This window comes from Rana temporaria, chromosome 10 (genome assembly GCF_905171775.1).
Source record: "Rana temporaria chromosome 10, aRanTem1.1, whole genome shotgun sequence".
NCBI lineage: Eukaryota > Metazoa > Chordata > Amphibia > Anura > Ranidae > Rana > Rana temporaria.
Genome location: NC_053498.1, coordinates 64,293,362 through 64,313,058, shown reverse-complemented (window position 1 = coordinate 64,313,058; position 19,697 = coordinate 64,293,362). Strand labels below are relative to the sequence as shown.

The following is a 19,697-nucleotide window of genomic DNA, read 5'->3' as shown; positions in this document are numbered from 1 at the left end:
CTATTACGTCTTTCTGTCAGGAAGTGGCTGAAAGGTTAAAAAGAGCAAAGAGTTCTAAAATGAAATGGGTCCACTGCTCTTTGTATAGTGCCGTCTACAACAGGAGAAATGCAAGCGTAAATCTATGGCAATACTGGAAGTCTCCCTGTTTAGAGCCTTTCACAGGAATGCATTATGGTAACGCACAAGCGTTGATTTTGAATGGCACCCCATAGCTCCCAACTGTCCCTTATTGCGAGGGACTGTCCCTGATTTGGAGCAATGTCCCTCTTTGCCCCAAATTTGTCCCTCATTTTGGTTTGATCAATATAGATGTATATAAAATGCACTTTTTATCCATCAAAACAAGTGTTTTCCAGCACTAAACCTTTCATCTAATTTCCAAATTGCTGCATTTATAAATTCCAAAAGCCAATATAAAGAAATAGTAGCTACAAAAAGCACTTGTTAATTTAACCAATCTTGTTTTTTTGTACAATTCTCCTCTAAGGGGACATAAAGGGTGTGTTCTATGCCTGCATACTTTTGCTGCTAGGTGTCCCTCATTTCCATCTCAAAAAGTTGGGAGGTATGGCACCCCAACACACAAGGTGGACAGTGCACCCACACTGTAAGAAAAAAAAAAAAACACAAAAGGCATTTTACCAGGTGGCTACACTCAGAAGGATGGGTATTCAGCGCTCCCAAACCACCCCAAAGATGCTGCTTTTCTAACTTCCCGCAAGTGCACCGCCTGGGTGTAAAAGCACTTGGGCTTTCACATTCGGGTGGCATGGGGGGCAGTTTTCAGGCGCTTTACAGGCGCCATTTCTAGCGCTAAAATGCCTGAAAACTGCCTCAGTATTAAAGGGGGTCTTGGATAGAAGATACATATGTTTACAGCTGCCAAATGGACAACAGCCAAGGCCTGAAAGTGCACTACTCTCACCTTGGTGGGGACAATGTCTAGGATAACCCGAGTTATGCTTCATAAGAAGATCAAAGCCATACTTTTGTGGCACAACTGTGATTCTGGTAGCCTGGTCCTACAAGTACTTGCCTTTTTGGCTTCTACTCTCACCTACTACATGTGTAATAGGACTGTTGTAGTCTGTTCAGATTCCCCAATCTTCCTTCCCATCCATATTGCCCTTTTCTTGTCCATCACCTATTTGGTCCTCTGAACAGCTCATTGCCTTCTGGTCAATCCCCACTTCCCCCTCCCAAGGCAGTTTATACTTTGTTTTAACATGATGGTAAAGCACACTGCTCACGTATGTTCTATCCTGACCACAAAGTATTCAGCTAATCCATTTAAGGGCCTTTGCCATGCACTGGTTTGGCTACCCCATGTACCCCACCTTTATTTTTGTTACCTTGAATGCCTGTACATGTATTTGTCACATTTCAATAAACAAACTAAACCAAAAAAAGTCAGCCACCTATTTCCGAATGCGGTTTACCCTCTACTATGGCTGAGTAGTATTTGCCAAAAGCAGTGACTTGCTATCATTTTCTTATTTGGAACTGAAAATTATAGCCTGGATCTTACTAAATGCCAAGGGTAATGCCTCAACCTTTCTTTTTTTGCCAATGTTTGTACATTAGGCTAAATATACCAGAGGGCTGTACCGTATACAAGTGATGACTAATTAAAAATGTAAGAAAGAAAATGAGAACCTTGGAGTTGTACAGCGACCAATCAGGCTTTGCCATTCTCTTTATGTAAGAATTCAGCAATCACTCGGATTAGTCGCCATAGACAAAAACTCCATGTTTGTTCTTATTTTCTTTATTCCAGTTTTAACGAATCAGCCCCATAGAATCAGTGATTCAATACACGATAAAATAAAAGCAGCCAATCGGACAACAGCATTGCGCAGTATATTAAAAATACAAGCACATTTCTGATTGGTTGCTACGACATAATTCGGCTGCCTAACTAGAAGCATCTGCTTTGAACTCATTCCAGACATCTCAGTAATTAAGGTTTTTCCGATCTTATATTTTGATGCGTTCTTATAAGGTAATTCACAAAACATGCATTGCCAGTGATTTGAGAACCACTGATTGTACACGCTTGCTATTTTAGTAAATGAATGATTATAAGGCATGTTTAGGGATGCAGATTCTCATTCACAGAATATTTGATACAGAACACCCTGACGCCACAGCCCTGACAAGTGTTGTACTTACTGCTTAACAAATTCTCTTGCTGTGGTTACTGTATAGTTGTTGCAGGACTTCAGGATACCGCACAGCCGCCAGCAACTCTACTTTATGTTTTTAATAAACTGTAAAAATTAATGAAGTGAGCTTGTTAAAGCTGGAATCTTGTTAGAGAGAATTTACACTGAACACCACCAGAATGCTGAGTAGGCCTCAATGAGCAGTAAGCAGGGAATAAAACCTACTGCAGATTCACACAGAAGCCCCGGCAATGTAATGGCTTATGCCTAGCAGCAATCTGACATTAAAGCGCAACAACCATTAGATACAAGTCCACCTTTCATGTCACACCCATATTTAGGCTGGACCATAAAACATGGTCGGTGCCTGTAGCTCCCCCACCTTACTGAATCTGGAAGTTCTCCCTGTATGCTTCTGTTTATTGTAGCCTTTTGTTATTAGAAGACCACAAGTCCCATCTTCCACCATGGCAGAGGGACTCTTATGCCGCGTACAGACGGTCGTTTTTTTTGATGAAAAAAAAAACAACGCTTAAAATCATGAAATAAAACAACGTTTTTGAAACTTCATTTTCAAAAACGACGTTGCCTACACACCGTTTTTCCAAAATGCTCTAGCAAAGTGAGGTTACGTTCACCACTCTTTTCCATTGAAGCTCGCTTCATAACTAGCTTCTGAGCATGCGCGGGTTTAAAAACGTCGTTTTGCCCACACACGGTCATTTTTTGTGAAACAAAAAACGACGTTTTGAAAAACGACACAAAAAATTCGAGCATGTTCAATTTTTTTTGTCGTTTTTCAGAAGACATAAAACAACGTTTTCCCCACACACGGTCATCTTAAATGACGTTTTCAAAAACGTTATTTTTTTTCATCACAAAAAACGACCGTCTGTACGCGGCATTAGATCACAATGGAACACAAGAGCAATGAAATCATCACATTTGTAGCCCATTAATAACTTCCTCCAGTCCCACAACTGAAGGTCCATTCCTTGGTACAGACATGCAGCTGAAGGAATAGTCTTCATGAGCCCAAGCAATTCACCAGTGATTCACTGATCGTGGTTGCAATGCTTTAAAAGCTCCAAAAGCAAAAATAAATAAATAAATGCACATTTATTTTTTATTTTTTAATGTATGTGGGTGCGTTTGTTAATATTTTGCAAAGGCTGGAATTAGCCCTAAGTGCAATGTGAACCGTACAGAAACCTCAAAACACAAACCTCATTGGTGAATGGATTTCACCAAAACCTCTCATTGTTCGGATTGCTCTAAATTGGTATTCATCTCTGCTCTATGAAACACCTTTAATTTTTAAATGAGCTAATCGCTCCAACTCCTTAGACACATGGAAGTCCGACTATTCGTATATGTTATTTCGCAGAGGGTGCAGTAGCGTTTAAATATAATGTCAAAACTAAATGTTTGTATTTAGTTTGTTTATATTTTGTACTCCTATACCAAGCCAGCAGGTAGTGATTTGGGCTCCTTTTTACAGGTTTATCATTTTCTTGTGGTAAATGTCTGTTTACAGAGCTCAATATCTCATGCATGCACAAACACGTGAGAGTTTGAGCAGTGGCTAATCTCTCTCCTTCTGTGGTGCTCCATCCAAGGCTTCAGAGACAGCCAACACAAAAAGAGATAACTTTAATTTAGGGCTGTTACTGATCAAAAATTTTCTGTTCGATTAATCGTTTTTTTTTTTTTTATCGATTAATCGACTATTTTCGATTAATTATAATGCACATACAGATCCAACTACTTTTAGCTGATCTCCTTGGAGGCTGATTCCCAGTGCAGCTACCAACCACTGGAAAAATGGATAGCAGGATACAAGAAACAAACAAAGGCAACAAAAATAAAGATTAATCGATTAATTAAAAGTTAATTTGCACAGCCCTACTTTAATTGTGTGCTTCCTTAGGAAAATCCACAGTACTCTGGGAATCCATTATCACATGAAATGTTTATTTGTGAGCATCAGTATAAAAATCGCAGAATACACTTTCACCAGAGTGAGAAACTGGAGACCATCTGTGTGAAACCAAGACAGGGATTTCCGTTTAGACCTGGTACACACCAGATGCGGTCAACTGCATTTTTTTTCTGCATCAAAAACGTATGGACAGTTAATTTGGTTTCAATGGCCTAGTTCATACCTGTGCAGTCAGTTCGAAAGCAGAAAATGCTGCATTTTCTTCTGCACTGGAAAGCAGCAAAAAAAAATGCATCCAGACTGCGTTTCTCTGCTGTAAATCAGCCCTTACAGCGGGGGTAAACACTGCTTGCTCACTTGTACCTACAGGTAAGCTTTTAATAAAGCATACCTAGAAAGTGCAAGGATATGTGCACCGTTTGAGATATTCACTACTTCTACAGCCGATGACATCACAGATGTATGCGCGTGTGTTCTGAAGAGATGGCATGCCAGCCCTTCAAAGTGCTGCACCACGCCTGTGGCTCCTGTGCACATGTGCAGGAGTGAAGTCATTGTGGCTATTCAAATGCCCCTTTAAAACAAATAAGTGGAAGTTCCACTTATTGGTGGAACTCTGCTTTAATTGAAAAAAAAAAAAGGTTCTTCTGCCTAATAATGATGTCACAAGGCATTCCTGTTCCACTCCAATGGAAGTCCTTAGTGCTGCAGTTGCGCAATGACCCCCCCCCCCCCAGCGGTGCGGCCATGACTGCCGGAGTTTACAGTAAGGCCTTGTACACACGACCGAACATGTCCGCTGAAACTGGTCCGCGGACCAGTTTCCGCGGACATGTCCGACCGTGTGTAGGGCCTAGCGGACAGTTTTCCGGCCTAGCGGACAGGTTTCCAGCGGACAAAAGTTTCTTAGCATGCTAAGAAACTTGTCGGCTGGAAACATGTCCGTCGGATGGTTAGTACGACTCATCGGACATGTCCACTGGTTATGACGTATAACCAGCGGCCCGAAATCCTGCGCATGCGTCGAATTGATTCGACGCATGCGTGGAAGCATTGAACTTGTGTGTTAGAGAACGTCGGTGTCTTATATGTCCGCGGGGATTTTGGTCTGATGGTGTGTACACACATCAGACCAAAAGCTCCCAGCAGACATGTCCGATGAAAACGGACCGCGGACCGTTTTCATCGGACATGTCTGCTCGTGTGTACAAGGCCTAAGAGGTTTGAATAATATTGGCCATCAATCAAGACTTGGGACATCTTGTGGTGAAAGGGTATTGCTGCAGGGGGCAGCCCCAGATTTAAGATCATTGCAGCAAAAACTTTTTTTTTATATACAGCTGGCCTCTGGATTCCGTTTTTAAGAAAAGGAAGACAAAGACAAAAAAATAGTTCTACTTTAATGTTCAGAAGCTACTTGCTGCATGCTCCCTGTTGTCCCTATCAATACGTGTAAAGGCCACATGCAATTAGAAGCTACAAATAAATGCAGAAATACATGAATGCAATAATGGCAAAAATAGATGAACATTCCAAACATCTGTGTGTATGAGTTCTAGAGTAAAGGAGCCCATAGACGGACAACAGTTGTCTGCCATTTTCATCTGGATTGGGTGGGCATCTCACCTTTTATAAAGACCGGTAAGATGCCCTCTGCCTGTAGGTTCTCAGGAAACTTTGATCAAAGGGGTTAGCTAGCCATTTGTTATGGTTCTCCCTCATAACAGGCACTAGGAATGTCTGTCTTTGCCTCTCTCCTCTTCCACCCTCCTCTCTGCCTTGGCCAAGCCAACCTTGAAAGTGAGGGGAGGGCTGTGCCTGCACGACTGCCCACTCTCTAATGTCCATGGGCAGCCTATAACAGTGATTGAATAATGAACTTCAGCTAGCATCATAAAGGCAACATGTATGGGTCTGGAAATAAAAATCAAACTTTGATTTTATTTGTCAGATTCTCCTATTAAGGGATTTTCATTTTCTGACCATTGTGCTGATAAAAAACAAACCTTACAGAACTGGATCAGTTTGTTGCATCACGGTGGCTTTTTTCACAGAACAGGCAATGTTTTTATGGTAAACATTCTTCAATTATAGCTTCACAGTGAGTAATGACTAGGTATGTTCTGCTAGTTAAAGTAAAAGATTAAATGCCACCCTAAATTAATGCCTTTTTACTCCAGCAGGTGATTTAGCACGTCATTTAAGTTTGATTAGAAAGGGTACAATGTGTATGCTTAGTACAGGAAAAAAAAGCCTGTGCTGTCTGTACTGATCTGCCTAGAAACCCATATAAAACAAGCATCGTGTATTCTTCTAGTGTAATGGTGGTAGAGTTTGTGCAGTGGTGACTATGATACTATGGGGATATCCCTGAAAATGGCAGACTATAACCTAATGCATTCCATGTATTAAGGTAAACATTTCCCACTATCTACTACTTCCCCCAATCCTAAATGCGTAGGTCTCCTCTCATACTTCATTGCATCACATCTGCAGCAGCACTGCTTTTGTGTCCTCTGCTTATAGGAGACTCAGAGAGGAGGAGACTATGGTTCCCAATGCTGTCAGTCAAATCTCCTGCAAATCCTTTATGGAGGGTGCAGGGAGAGTGGCTTTCCGGCACCTCGTGTGGGTCTATGGATGCACACAGCCTGGCTGAGGAGTGCGTCCACACAGGTGCCCCCTTAGCACCTGGCATGCTGAGGGGACACTCCAAAGACAAGGGACGGGGGCTTGACTGAGCCAAGCAGTGCGTGTCTATAGAGGCACACAGCACGGCTTGGAAGCACGTTCGCACAGGTGCCCCTATAGCATCTATAATAATCTAAATTCAAAACCCTGCTCACCTTAAAGGGGTTGTAAAAGGTAAAAAAAAAAATTCTAAATAGCTTCCTTTACCTTAGTACAGTCCTCCTTCACTTACCTCATCCTTCGATTTTGTTTTAAATGTCCTTATTTCTTCTGAGAAATCCTCACTTCCTGATCTTCTGTCTGTAACTCCACACAGTAATGCAAGGCTTTCTCCCTGGTGTGGAGTGTCGTGCTCGCCCCCTCCCTTGGACTACTGGAGAGGCAGGACGCTCACTAACACACAGCTCCTTTTGCTATCTGCAACGTAGAGAGCGTCCTGACTCTCCTGTAGTCCAACAGAGGGGGCGAGCACGACACGCCACGCCACACCAGGGAGAAAGCCTAGCATTACTGTGTGGAGTTACAGACAGAATAACAGGAAGTGAGAATTTCTCAGAAAAAATAAGGACATTTGAAAGCAAAATCGAAGGATGAGGTATGTGAAGGAGAACTAAAGTAAGGTAAAGGAAGCTATTTAGGGAAAAAAATTGTACCTTTACAACCCGTTTACCCATTTCCGGTATTAGGCCCCTTTCACACCTGCAGACCAGACCGTATGTCCGTTTTTCATCCATCCGTTTTTGGATGAAAAACTAACATACATTTATCCCTATGGGATTGCGGATGTCAGCGGATGAACATCCGCTGACATCCGATCTCATCGTTGTCCGCCATGCTCCGATTCTGCAAACAGAGAAAAATCCTATTTTTACATCCGTCTGCAGAGCGGATCGGGTGAACACGGACAGACGGTCCATGTTCATCCGATCAGAGATCTGACAGGGCGGTCCCTGCACAGTGTGCATTCATTTTAATTATTTCCCCAGGCATATATGACAAAGGATTTCTAAGAGCACTACATTTTAAATAAAGGGTCAGCACAGCAGAAGCTGTCCCCTTGAAGGTACAAATTGACTGAAACCTTGGCAAAAGTGGATTAGGGAATGAGCAACTATGATGAGTAAACGTGTGTAACATTAACTTTGATCTATTGAGGTCTGTAAACAGCAGGTGAAAAACAGAAGAAAGGGTGCCTGAGGCTGGGTTCACACTGGTGCGACAAACGCTCCGACATTGGGAGCTCATGTCACATGACGTGTGAAAATCAATGTTTCCCTATGAGAGCCGTCTTAACTGGACCAACTTTGAAAATTCTCCCTGTACTACTTTGGTCCGACTTTGATCCTACTTGAGCCCATTGCATACCATTGAAGTCGGATCAAGGTCGGAACACCGTCTTGCATGCTCCAACTTTGGCATGCGACTTGTGCTCTGCTGATCTTGAGGGGGAACTCCACGGCAAATTTTAAATAAAAAAACGGCATGGGTTTCCCCTCCAAGAGCATACCAGGCCTTCGGTTTGGTATGAATTTTAAGGGAAACCCACTACGCCGAAAAAACTGAGTGGGAGTCCCCCCAAAATCCATACCAGACCCTTATCCGAGCACGCAGCCCGGCCGGTCAGGAAAGGGGGTGGGGACGAGCATACGCCCCCCCTCCTGAACCATACCAGGCTGCATGCCCTCAACATGGGGGGTGGGTGCTTTGGGGCAGGGGGCAGCCTGCGCCCCCCCATCCCAAAGCACCTTGTCCCCTTGTTGAGGACAAGGGCCTCTTCCTGACAACCCTGGCCATTGGTTGTCGGGTCTGTGGGCGGGGGGCTTATCGGAATCTGGGAGCACCTTTAATAAGGGGGCCCCCAGATCCCAGCCCTCCACCCTATGTGGATGAGTATGGGTTACATCGTACCCCTACCCATTCACCTGGGGGGAAAAAAGTGTAAAAAAAACAAAAAACACACTAGACAGGTTTTTAAAGTAATTTATTAGGCAGCTCCAGGAGTCTTCTTCCGACTCTTCCATCTTCTCCAGCTCTCCGGTGCCTTCTCCGTGCTCTACGGGTTTTCTCCCGCTCTCCAGTGCCTTCTCCAGTGCCTTCTGCCGGGCTCCTCCGCTATCTTCTTCCAGCTTTTACTAGCGTTGGCCCGGTCTTTGTCGTCTTCTTCCCTCTTCTCTTTTTCTGATGTTGACACGGCGCCCTCTCCCGCTGTAATGCCATGTGCGCAACGACTTATATAGGCATGGGGCATGGCCACTGGGTGATGTCACCCGGTGACCCCGCCCCGTATGACGTCACAGTATCATGCACCCCTTGCCTATATAAGGGGTTGCGCACAGCACACACGGCATTACAGCGGGAGAGAGCGTTGTGTCAACATTGGAAGAAGAGAAGAGCAAAGAAGACGATGGAGAAGACCAGGCCAACGCTAGTAAAAGAGCTGGAAGAAGATAGCGGAGGAGCCTGGCAGAAGGCAGAAGGTACCGGAGAGCATGAGAAGAACCGGAGAGCGGGGAGAAAAGAGGCCAGAGAGCGAGAGAAGAGGCCAGAGAGCGCAGAGAAGATGGAAGAAGACCCCCGGAGCTGCCTAACAAATTACTTTAAAAAACCTATTTAGTGTGTTTTTTATTGACACTTTTTTCCTCCACGTGAATGGGTACGATATACCCCATACTCATTCACATAGGGTGGGGGAGCCGGGATCTAGGGGCCCCCTTAAAGGGAGCTCCCGGATTCTGATACGTCCCCCGCCCGCAGACCCCGACAACCAACCCCCAGGGTTGTCAGGAAGAGGCTCCTGTCCTCATCAACATGGGGACAAGGTGCTTTGGGGTGGGTGGCCACAGGGTGCCCCCCTGCCTCAAAGCACACCCCCATGTTGAGGGCATGCAGCCTGGTACGGTTCAGGAGGGGGGGTGCTCGCTCGTCCTCACCACCTTTCCTGACCAGCCGAGCTGCATGCTCGGATAAGGGTCTGGTATGGATTTTGGGGGGAACCCCACGCCATCTTTTCGGCGTAGGGGGTTCCCCTTAAAATCCATACCAAAGCGAAAAGCCTTGTATGCTCTTGGGAGGGGGAACCCAGGCCGTTTTTTTTTTTTTTTTTTATTTGGCGTGGCGTTTCCCCTCAAGATTCATACCAAACACAGTGCCTGGTATTGGCAGGGATCCAAGTCAGATCCCCGTTCATTGAAAGTCTGACGTATGTTGGCTTCAAGTTGCAGGGCAAAGTCAGATCCAAAGTAGGACGAGTGTCGTGTCGCACTAGTGTGAACCCAGCCTAAAGCTCCATCTGCTACATAATATTTACAATATATGCAACGTATTACAACACACAATCTTTATATATTCTGTAAATAAATTGGTTAACACACCCCTCCATCAGCCCTTATATTAGCTTCCATTTGCATGATGGTACAAATGCTGTGTAAAAAATCTCATTCAATGCAAACAAAAAAAAAAGTATAAAATCTGTACAATATTGGGTGTATTTAAAGGAAACATGTCATTGGAACTACATGGAGGCTGCCATTACTCTTCTCATAATTTCCAGGTTACAATGCTAACTCTAGAGGTTTAATACTCCGATTCCCTGACTCAGAACATGCATGTAGATAAGCAGGCCCAACTTCCGCTATCTGCATACTTGTTTTGGGGCAGTAACCCAAAGTGTTAAAGCCAGTGTGTGAGCCCAACAGCCAAGCAACTGGTACATTAGAAAGCAGTTAGCAATGGCACCCCCACCCACCATATTTTCCTCTTGTATAGAAATTACATATTTACTACATTGGTTAAATACAAATCTGCTTTGGTTAGCACACCAATGTCTGAATAATGGTAAAAAAAATGACAGTATGGCATATGTATTATTTTTTTTCTAACACATTAAACACATTTATGTTAGATTGTGTGCACTATTTGAATTCAATGGCTGTGTGTTAAAAAGGCATAGACCTCATCTAATGCAGAATTGCAAGCAATATACGGACACAAAAGACAGCCCTGCTAGAATTGTCATCACAGCGTAGCATTATCACGTCACAGGAAATCCCTTCCGTCTTCAAATACACATTTTGAAGAAAACCTGAAAATGCAGCAATGGATGGTGGAAAGGTAAAGCCATGCATCTTAGCTGATGTGATGCATCTAATGGGTTACAGTAAAGCAGGTTGGATGGACGGCAATGATAATGACGCAATGGATCACCTTCACTGCGTAGTCAAGGGTCCAATCACACGAAGGTTAAATCACGGGTCTACTAACACAGACACAATACAACATCTAGACACACAGGGTCACATACCAGAGCTTTGAAGTTGCTCATAGAAAGGATCAGGTAAGGCAAAGTTTTCTGAGGACCCATGCAGACTGGAACTTCTCCCTGACAGAGACAAGATAGACAGTAAACTGTCTGCAGATGTGTACACAGCATACATTCTGGCCTCCTCCTGCCATCGAGCTACACACAGCTTCGGTCACAAAAGACGTTTCTGCAGAGCCTGCTCACATATTCATCATCAACCTGTTGTGTATTGAGGTAAATAGCTCCATAACCTGCAATCAGACACAATTACTCACCCCTCACTGTGCCCTATTGTCCTAACGTTCTTCAAGTTACCTTTCATGTTTTTTGCTGGAAGCCGCGGTAGCTAATTAAACCCACATACAGAGCAGGCTAGAAGCTTTATGTTAGAGTTGATATAAATTAAAGTGTCCACACTTTTTTACCTTGATGGGTCTAAATGGGTCCTTATTTATAAGACACGTCTACAAAGATTCCATGAAATTAACTGGTGTGCATGTCATGTGAATTATTCTTCATGAGCCCTGCAGACCATGCAATAATTGGTAATATATGAATAACTTTTAATATCACAATACCTACATTCTAATTGTACAAACTGCCTATAACAGATACAATATCGGGTCATTTTAAAAAGGTAAAGTAAACCTCTGATTTGCCTATTTAAAGGTAAAGACACAGGCTTGAATCCCGCCATTCCTAGCACACGGACAGTCCTGGATGGTCGCACCCTGTTAAAGGCGTCTATTTCATCCTGAATAGCAGATAAAATCCAATACAATCACTTCATGTTTGTCAAAAGCAGGGATATACAACCAACGCGTTTCACACCATATATTGGTGCTTAGTCATTGCAACTATAACTAAGCACCAATATATGGGCGAAACTCATCAGCTGTATATTTCTGCCATTGCCAAACATCAAGTGATTGTATTGGATTTTATCCGCTATTCAAGAAATAAATGATGCCTTTAATGGAGTTCAGCCGTCCAGGATTGTTCTTTTTCTCCTAATTCGTGGCAGAGCCTGCACCTGAAGGTTCTAATAGGGCGTGTACTTCATAGGCTTTGGGCTTGGAGCGGCAATTTCTCTACTGTCTTCTCCCTAGCAGATGAAACTCTGTCCAGTACCAAATACGGTATTTTGAAGTATGGAGGAGCATGTGACTCCCTTTATGTGACAGAGTGGTCATCCTAGGAGCACAGAGCATGATGTAAGCTACACTGCAACATGGCACATACACATGCAGTATTTAGAAATCTGTCTGACTGTTTACATGTTCAATTATAAATTAAAGGTGTTCTGTGAGATCAGCAGGTTTGCCACTGCTTTTAAAATTAAACATCTAAAAACAGTCCGTCCGATTTCTAAATACTGCATTTCACCTTATAAGCCGTTTACTGTTAAAAAAAATAAGTGTGAAATGCAAAACTCCGGTGGGTGTAACAAGATGTCCGCTTGCCCCCTCCTCGGTGTATCCTTACTATGGAGGAGTGTGGGGTGTAGCAAGATGGCGGCGACAGAACGTCACTTCCGTTACAAATTCTGACGGGTCTCCTAATCTCATGAAATACCTGCTCTGTGAAATGTGTGACACATTTTAGTGCCTATTTACAGGGCATAGTGTCACAGAACTCAAGAGAGTAAATGCGTAATTATGATCATTCAGACTAATAGGAGAAGACTGGAAATGATTGAAATACAACGTGGAAATTATAATATATGTTTACGGTACACAGATTCACTTTACCATTATAGAGTTTAGAAAATATATATAATTTTTTTTTTCACATGGCCTATTTTCTTCCTCCATACGTACATGTCATTCTCGTGTTTATATCTTCTACTCTGTTAATCACAAAATCCTCTCCTTCCCTTCTCTTCCATGCCATATCCTTATCTCAGTGGTCATTGCACAGCGTCGTCCACATTTTTTAATTTTACAGCCTCCCTCCTGCTTGTGGCTATTTCCTATCTCCATCTCCCCATCTGTTCCTTCATTACTCCCCAACGGGTTGTATACAGAGTGCGGTGAGAGGGTAATGGCGTGGTCGTTCCTGCAACGTTGATGTTACATATTACATATACGATTTGCTGTGCTAATAACTCCCGTTACCGATGGAATCATCCTAATTAGTAAAGTAAACTGGCTGCCCAGCCTGGAGATCAGAATGCCTGTGTACAGAGGCTCTGGTGGGAACACGCTGCCCGCTTATTCCCAGCCAGGAGATTAAATACGACGCACACTGACCTGCCAAGCAAAGGAGCTGGCACCGGGGCACAAGCTATTGGCAGCAGGATCTGCTTAATAGTGTGTAGGTATGCGGGGCAGGTGCGATCTCACATCTGACATGGATAATGCAAACAAAAAGAAAGGAGCACACGGGTCTGGAGGAACGGGGGGCATAGGCATGCAGGAAAATAAGTAAATTATATTTGCCAAAATTATTTTAAATGATATAGAATTCTGTACATCACATTTTTTTTTTTCTAGAACGACTTCTCTATTTAAAAAGTAGCAGAAAGCATTTATGTAATCCATAAATGTATAAGCAGCACATAAGAACATTAAGGGATATGACTGGTGAATAAAATGCTGTAGCTTATAGTCACTGTGGCAGCACCCACTGTATTATGACAGCCACTGATGCCAGCTGTCAGAATACAATAGCCTCAGCGGGAGATTCGTCCATCTGTGTTGTTTAGGAGTAATCTGATCATTTAGTAGAGGCTGAACGAAAAAAACAAATCAGTTTGGGCTCTTTCACACAGGCGGACTGTTTGGGTCCGTCTGTCAGTTTTTCAGGCAGACCCAATCGCACTCTCCAGTCTCCTCTATGGGGGGGTGGCTGTCAGACACGTTCATTGACACCCACTGACATCTGATCTGATCCGGTCAGCTAAAAAACAGACAGATGAAGATCCGTTCCCAATCTGTCTGGTGGATCAGATCAGATGGCCGTCGGGTGTAAACAGGCAGACAGTCCGTTTACATCCGATCACCCATAGAGGAAAGCGGGCTGTGTCTCGGTCTGCTCTGCATCAGCAAATTGAACACTGACAAGCCATTCGCCTGCTCAGCGGGCATCAGCAGACCGATCCCCTGCTGAGCAGGCAGACTCCAATGGGGCCTTAGTGTATGGCCAGCTCAACTCTTATGTTTGGCTTTGGGTACACTTAGGGCCCCTTTCACACAGCAAGCACGCTCAGATCTGGCCGTCCATTTTTCAGGCAGATCCGTGCCATCGATTGACTCCTATGGGCAGGCGGATGTCAGCGGATTTGTGTCCACTGACACCTGTCTGCCATCCGATCCACTAAAATCAGACATATGACGATACGTTCGCCATCCGTCCTGCCGGATCAGGTGAGATCTGATGAAAAGAGACATGTTGTCCGTTTTTGTCCACTCTCTCCATAGGAACCAGTGGTGCTCTGACAGGCCCCTTCCCGCTCAGTGAGCAGAGACAGACCCGTCATCCCCCGGCTCAGCGGAGATCAACGGAGAGATCGGATCTGCCTTGTGTGAATGAGGCCCAAGATGAAACAGGCTTCAGAAGGATGAGGATTTGCAAACTCACAATGTTGTAAGCGAAAATATAACAAAACATCTACATCTTCAAAATCTGTCTAGCTAAAACGCAAAAAGACTTATAATGCTTAAAATTTTCTTTTCAGCAAGTTTCCAAATTCACGCACTTTTGCGGCACTGCGGTCATGCAAGTGTCAATAGATCTTGGTTCAGATTCCTGTTACCTCTCTGCCTATAGCCTGCTTATTGGACAATAAATCAGTGCGCTCACCTCAGTCCAATCAACAAGGCAAGCTGTAAAGCTGAACCCAAAATAGAAAAGTAATTGCCCAGGTTGTGCAGTGTGGCAGGCATGAGAATTATATGTCTGGCCAAACAGAATAACCTGCGCTATTAAACTATGGCCATTTGCCTAGAGTTCAATTTGACCTTGTAGGTGTCACCAGAAGTTTAAATTCACCAGAAGATGGTCTATTAACAAAGGAAGAAGTAAAAAGAAGAATAAAAAATAAAAAAATAAAAGAACTTGCCAGTTTTTATTCTGCATACATCAGCAAAAATGTTTCATCGAATGTATGCCATACTTTCTGAATCCTCAAGTACCCGTTACTGCTATTGTCCAACTTTTACCATGGAATCTAGTTTTTTTTTTATATATCGGTCATGCCCATACAATTGCATAAACAGCCGGGACACAAATCAGTAGCGCAGGATACCACTGGCCTAGATTCAAACATCATTAAAACTACAAAATAATCCATTATGGTTAGAACCAAAAACCGACCAACACAGGCAAAAGCTACTTTACACTCAGAGAAGAATACACTATATGGAAACAAAATGTCAAAGAACAGTTCAAAGTTAAAAAAATAAATAAAAGAAGGAGAGAAATGTCTAGTCCTTAATAAGAGATTGCACGCAAAATATCCAGTCCTAACATTGGGTGTTATTAACCTATCTACCAGTAAAAATAAAATAAACCAATATTTTACATAATATCAATATTGTGAACAAATATCAATATTAAGACTTATTTACACTGGTGAAGGGGAGTTGGGTATTAAACCCTTGGTTTTTCCACATCCTGAGCGCCAAAGCCACAAGTTAACATGGACAGCAGCCATATTAGTACATGATGCCGCATCAAAATGTATACATGTTACATTTGGCAGGCAGTACCACTTTCAAAAGACATTCAAGTGAATGAGGCCATGCCACAACTGCAAGCCAAATGTAGCACAGCTTTTCAATAGGGCATTAAGGTGGTGGCAGGATCATCTTCAAAATGCCTGGCAGTTGCTACTCTAATGATCTCTGAGGTGATTTACTGTAGAACACTTTTTTTTAGAAGGGCAGTAGAGAGTGCTGCTCATGTAAATGAAAAAAAATAAAAAATAAACGACACCCTAGACCAGGGGTCTTCAACCCCCGGTCCGCGGCCCACTACCGTTTGCTGGTCGGCCGCGAAGCCTGCGCTGTCTGAGGTGCGGCGGTGGCGGGCGAGCAGAGAGATCGCCGCCATCACCGCACTTCCGCCCACACAGCCCCGCCGCACTTCCGCCCACACAGTTAGGGGTGAAGCAGGCTCGCCCGCATCACCGCTGTTGAGCCCGCCCCCCCCCTCCACGAGTGAAGCCAGGCAGCAGCGTCAGCGCTCGGACAACAGCGTCAGCGCTCGGCTGTGACATCAAGGGTAGGGAGAGCGAGAGGTAAGCTGGGGGGGGGGGGGGATCTGCATATGGTGGCATGTGGCTGGCACTCTGCATCTGGTGTCATGTGGCTGGCACTCTGCATCTGGTGGCATGTGGCTGGCACTCTGCATCTGGTGGCATGTGGCTGGCAATCTGCATCTGGTGGCAGATTCTGCATTATGGTGAGTTTAACTATTTAATTTTATATTACAATATAATAATGAAAATAATGTGCTTCCAATCATCCTGATTAACCATGGTGTTGTGATGATTGAAGTGCCATATTGGCCGCGAAAAACCGCATCGTCGGCCCGCATCATCGGGCCTTGGCACAATTTTCATCCACAATGTCGGTCCAAAAAGGTTGGGGACCACTGCCCTAGACCACCCAACACACTTCCCCACTGTCCCTGCTGCACTTACCTTGGTTGGTGATTAGTTGTCATTGCCCACGCAGCTGGTGAAGCGGTCCGGCGATTTAAAATCCCTGCTCTTCTCGCCCTTCTTTCTGTAGGGTATCGGGGATGAATCAGAGCGATTCTGATTGGTCAAAGTGGTCACATGCTGGAGCTGACCAATCAGAATTGCTCTGATCCATCTGATGTCCTACAACATGGGTTCTCAATCTGTGGCCCTCCCATGCTGTCCCATGATGCATTGCAAGCCACTGACTGTTACAAGCATGGCAAAAACAGAGGCATGATGGGACTTGTAGTTCCCCAACAGCTGGAGGGCCACAGGTTGAGCACCCATGCCAAGAACGGTGAAATAGTGGGGATTTCAGATCCCTGGTTCGCTAAACCAGCTGCATGAGCACTGAAAGCCCATCACCCAAGGTCAGTGCAACAAGGACCAAGTGATAGGGAGGATGTAAGATGTTAGTTTCCCTTTTCATTTATTCTGAAAATAAATAAAAATAAATGGACCCTTTGGATGCCCAGATCTTTTGTATGGCACGTTCATTGGTCTCTGTACTAATGAATCTTCAAATATGGGCCTCCTGCTACTGGTAAACCCCACATTGGTTGAGAGAAGCCTTGAGAATAAAGCTACTGTACTGTATAGCAATCTGATGGATACATTGATAGTTACAATTCAGAGACTCATTTCTACATGCTCTTAGGGATGCTCTGTTATGGGATTTGAGGTATAGAAGTGTTAGGACTGGCGCTGGGCAAAGTTAAGTTACATGAAGGAATTAGTAGCAATTTACAGGATGAAAGCCGGAGAGGCAATAAATGAAAGCCGTGAAAAGGCTGCCTTTTAGCGAGTTCCTGTCCATGACATGGCATCTTGGACTGGGCACACTGCCTAGAATGTGACCCTGAAAATGGCCGCTTTACCACAGAAATGTCTATAAAAAGTCTAGGAGTTTCTTTTCTGAGAAAAGAAAATGTCCATCTCTGTGTTTAAACCACATACATTTGAATTTATAAAGCATTCCCTTTATTGAAAATAAATGTCAACGTGCAGTCAGCATCCTTGCTGAACGCCAGCAATAAGAAAATGGGTGGACTATGGAACTAGCCATCTAAAAGGACACATTTAGTCAGTGACATTTCCATTTGTTTTGCTGGAGAAGGTTATAAATGTATTAAGACCAACACAGTCAAGGACATGTTCGACATATTTAGATTAATGAAAAATATAAACTTTTTTCCCCCAAATGTATTGTGTTGAGGCTAGATTAGGTACATAACTATAGATGTGGGTTACAAGTTCTAAAATTCATTCAGAGCAAAATAAATACTGTAAATATATCCCTTTTGTATTCTAGTTCTTTTATGTAGATAATTGAAGACACCCTGTCACCAACTAAATGATTGCAGGTAATGGCATTAAAAAATAAAAAAAAATCATAATGTAACCATTTTATTCACATGTAATGTGCCTTTGAATAGTCTAGAAAATGTTACTTCTTCAGGAAGAATACAATTCCTCAACACAACCCCCTCCCTCCTTGCACAACATACCCCTATCCTCGTGTGATTGGGTATTATTACTGCCTGTGCTGGCCTAGCTCCTTCACCCCTCCCATTGCCCCAAAAACAAAATAAAATAAATATATTGTCAGTTTTTTTTTTACAACACAGGGCACTGTTTATCTTTTTTTTAAGCTCTAATGAAATGCCACAAAGTGACATTCAGCTCAGCTGCGGTTCATAGAATCGGACAGATGGAGGGAGGCAACAGGACAGCTCTGGTGTGATGCAGAAAAATGCAGCATGTCTTCCCATCCCCCACCTTCCAGCCCCAACGTAGTGTGAACAGGTCACACAGAAAACAATGGCTTTCTATGAGCCCTTGTGAAGATCCGCAGGTCTCCGCACAAGTGTGAACAAGCCCCAAGTCATTCCATTTTTCTGGAGTATTGCAGCAATGAATGTTATGTCTTTGTAAAGTTAGCAATAGGTACAAAAACAAGAATTTCAGAATATGCCAAAAGGAAAAACTCTTTACAAACTATTTCCTGACAGCACTCTGCTGGCATCTTACAAGATCTCCCTCATGGCAGATACTGGAAACATTTGCCGCCCAGGTGCACTACAGTAGTGATAAATATTACACTGGGGTTTGCTAGGCGGCTTCTGCAAAACTAACAAAATAAACAACCTGATAATTAGACTTCATGGGGTACAATTACCATGCCTAATCTTGTCATCAGAGCTCCTGATATTCCACATCCAAGCTGCAGATCTTCAATAGTAATATGTTGTGTGATAACAGCCTGCCATGTGGTTCTGTATGATACGGTCTTGATAGGCTTTAGCAAAACCATATGGATTTGTTATGCCAACATCTTAGCCTGTTAATACATACACAGATAAAATCACGAGCATGCATCACGCTGCCCCTTTATTATGCATGTACCGGCCATGATTCCGATTTCAATACATTCGCTCCCGGCAGACTTGCACACAGCTCAATTACGAAGGAGAAAGGAGAAGCAGCGCAATCAGAACACATGGCAGAGCTACCTGCAACAGTGGCCTTCAGTGGCCATCACCTGTGCTGAATGTAGGTGACCTCTATCTACTCTCATTATATTTTAATTGGAGTGCCAATAGCTTAGTACTAAATGGAAAAAGGTACTTACATCCTCCAAGATTAGAGATGTTTTTGTGTTTGAGGCTAATGGCCTTTAATGGCAACTTAAACTTCTCTACTCTCATTCTTTGTTATGTAGAACCAATGACTAAGTCGCATGTTGCAGGTAAAGCCCTGTACAAACACGCTCGGTTTTCTAGGCGGTAAAAAGTCAGCCGAGAAAACTGAGGGGAAAGCCGAGGAAACCCCTCAGGAAAACTGCCACGGAGCTTTGTCTGGGAATCCCGGCCGTGTGTATGCTCCATTGGCACTTCCTCGCTGTGT

The 19,697-nt window shown here is 43.7% G+C and overlaps 1 protein-coding gene across 7 annotated transcripts in view; it reads right to left on the bottom strand.

Moving 5' to 3' along the window:
- Positions 1-19,697, bottom strand: part of CADM1 (cell adhesion molecule 1) — a 427,454-nt gene that overhangs the window by 220,168 nt on the left and 187,589 nt on the right. For 5 of the 7 annotated variants that reach the window (XM_040325375.1, XM_040325377.1, XM_040325376.1 and 2 more), the window contains exon 2: positions 11,102-11,179. The exons of the other annotated variants lie outside the window; for them this stretch is intronic. In XM_040325375.1, the coding sequence (XP_040181309.1) occupies positions 11,102-11,179 (78 nt within the window). The remainder of the gene's footprint in view (positions 1-11,101; positions 11,180-19,697) is intronic. 7 annotated transcript variants of the gene reach the window in all.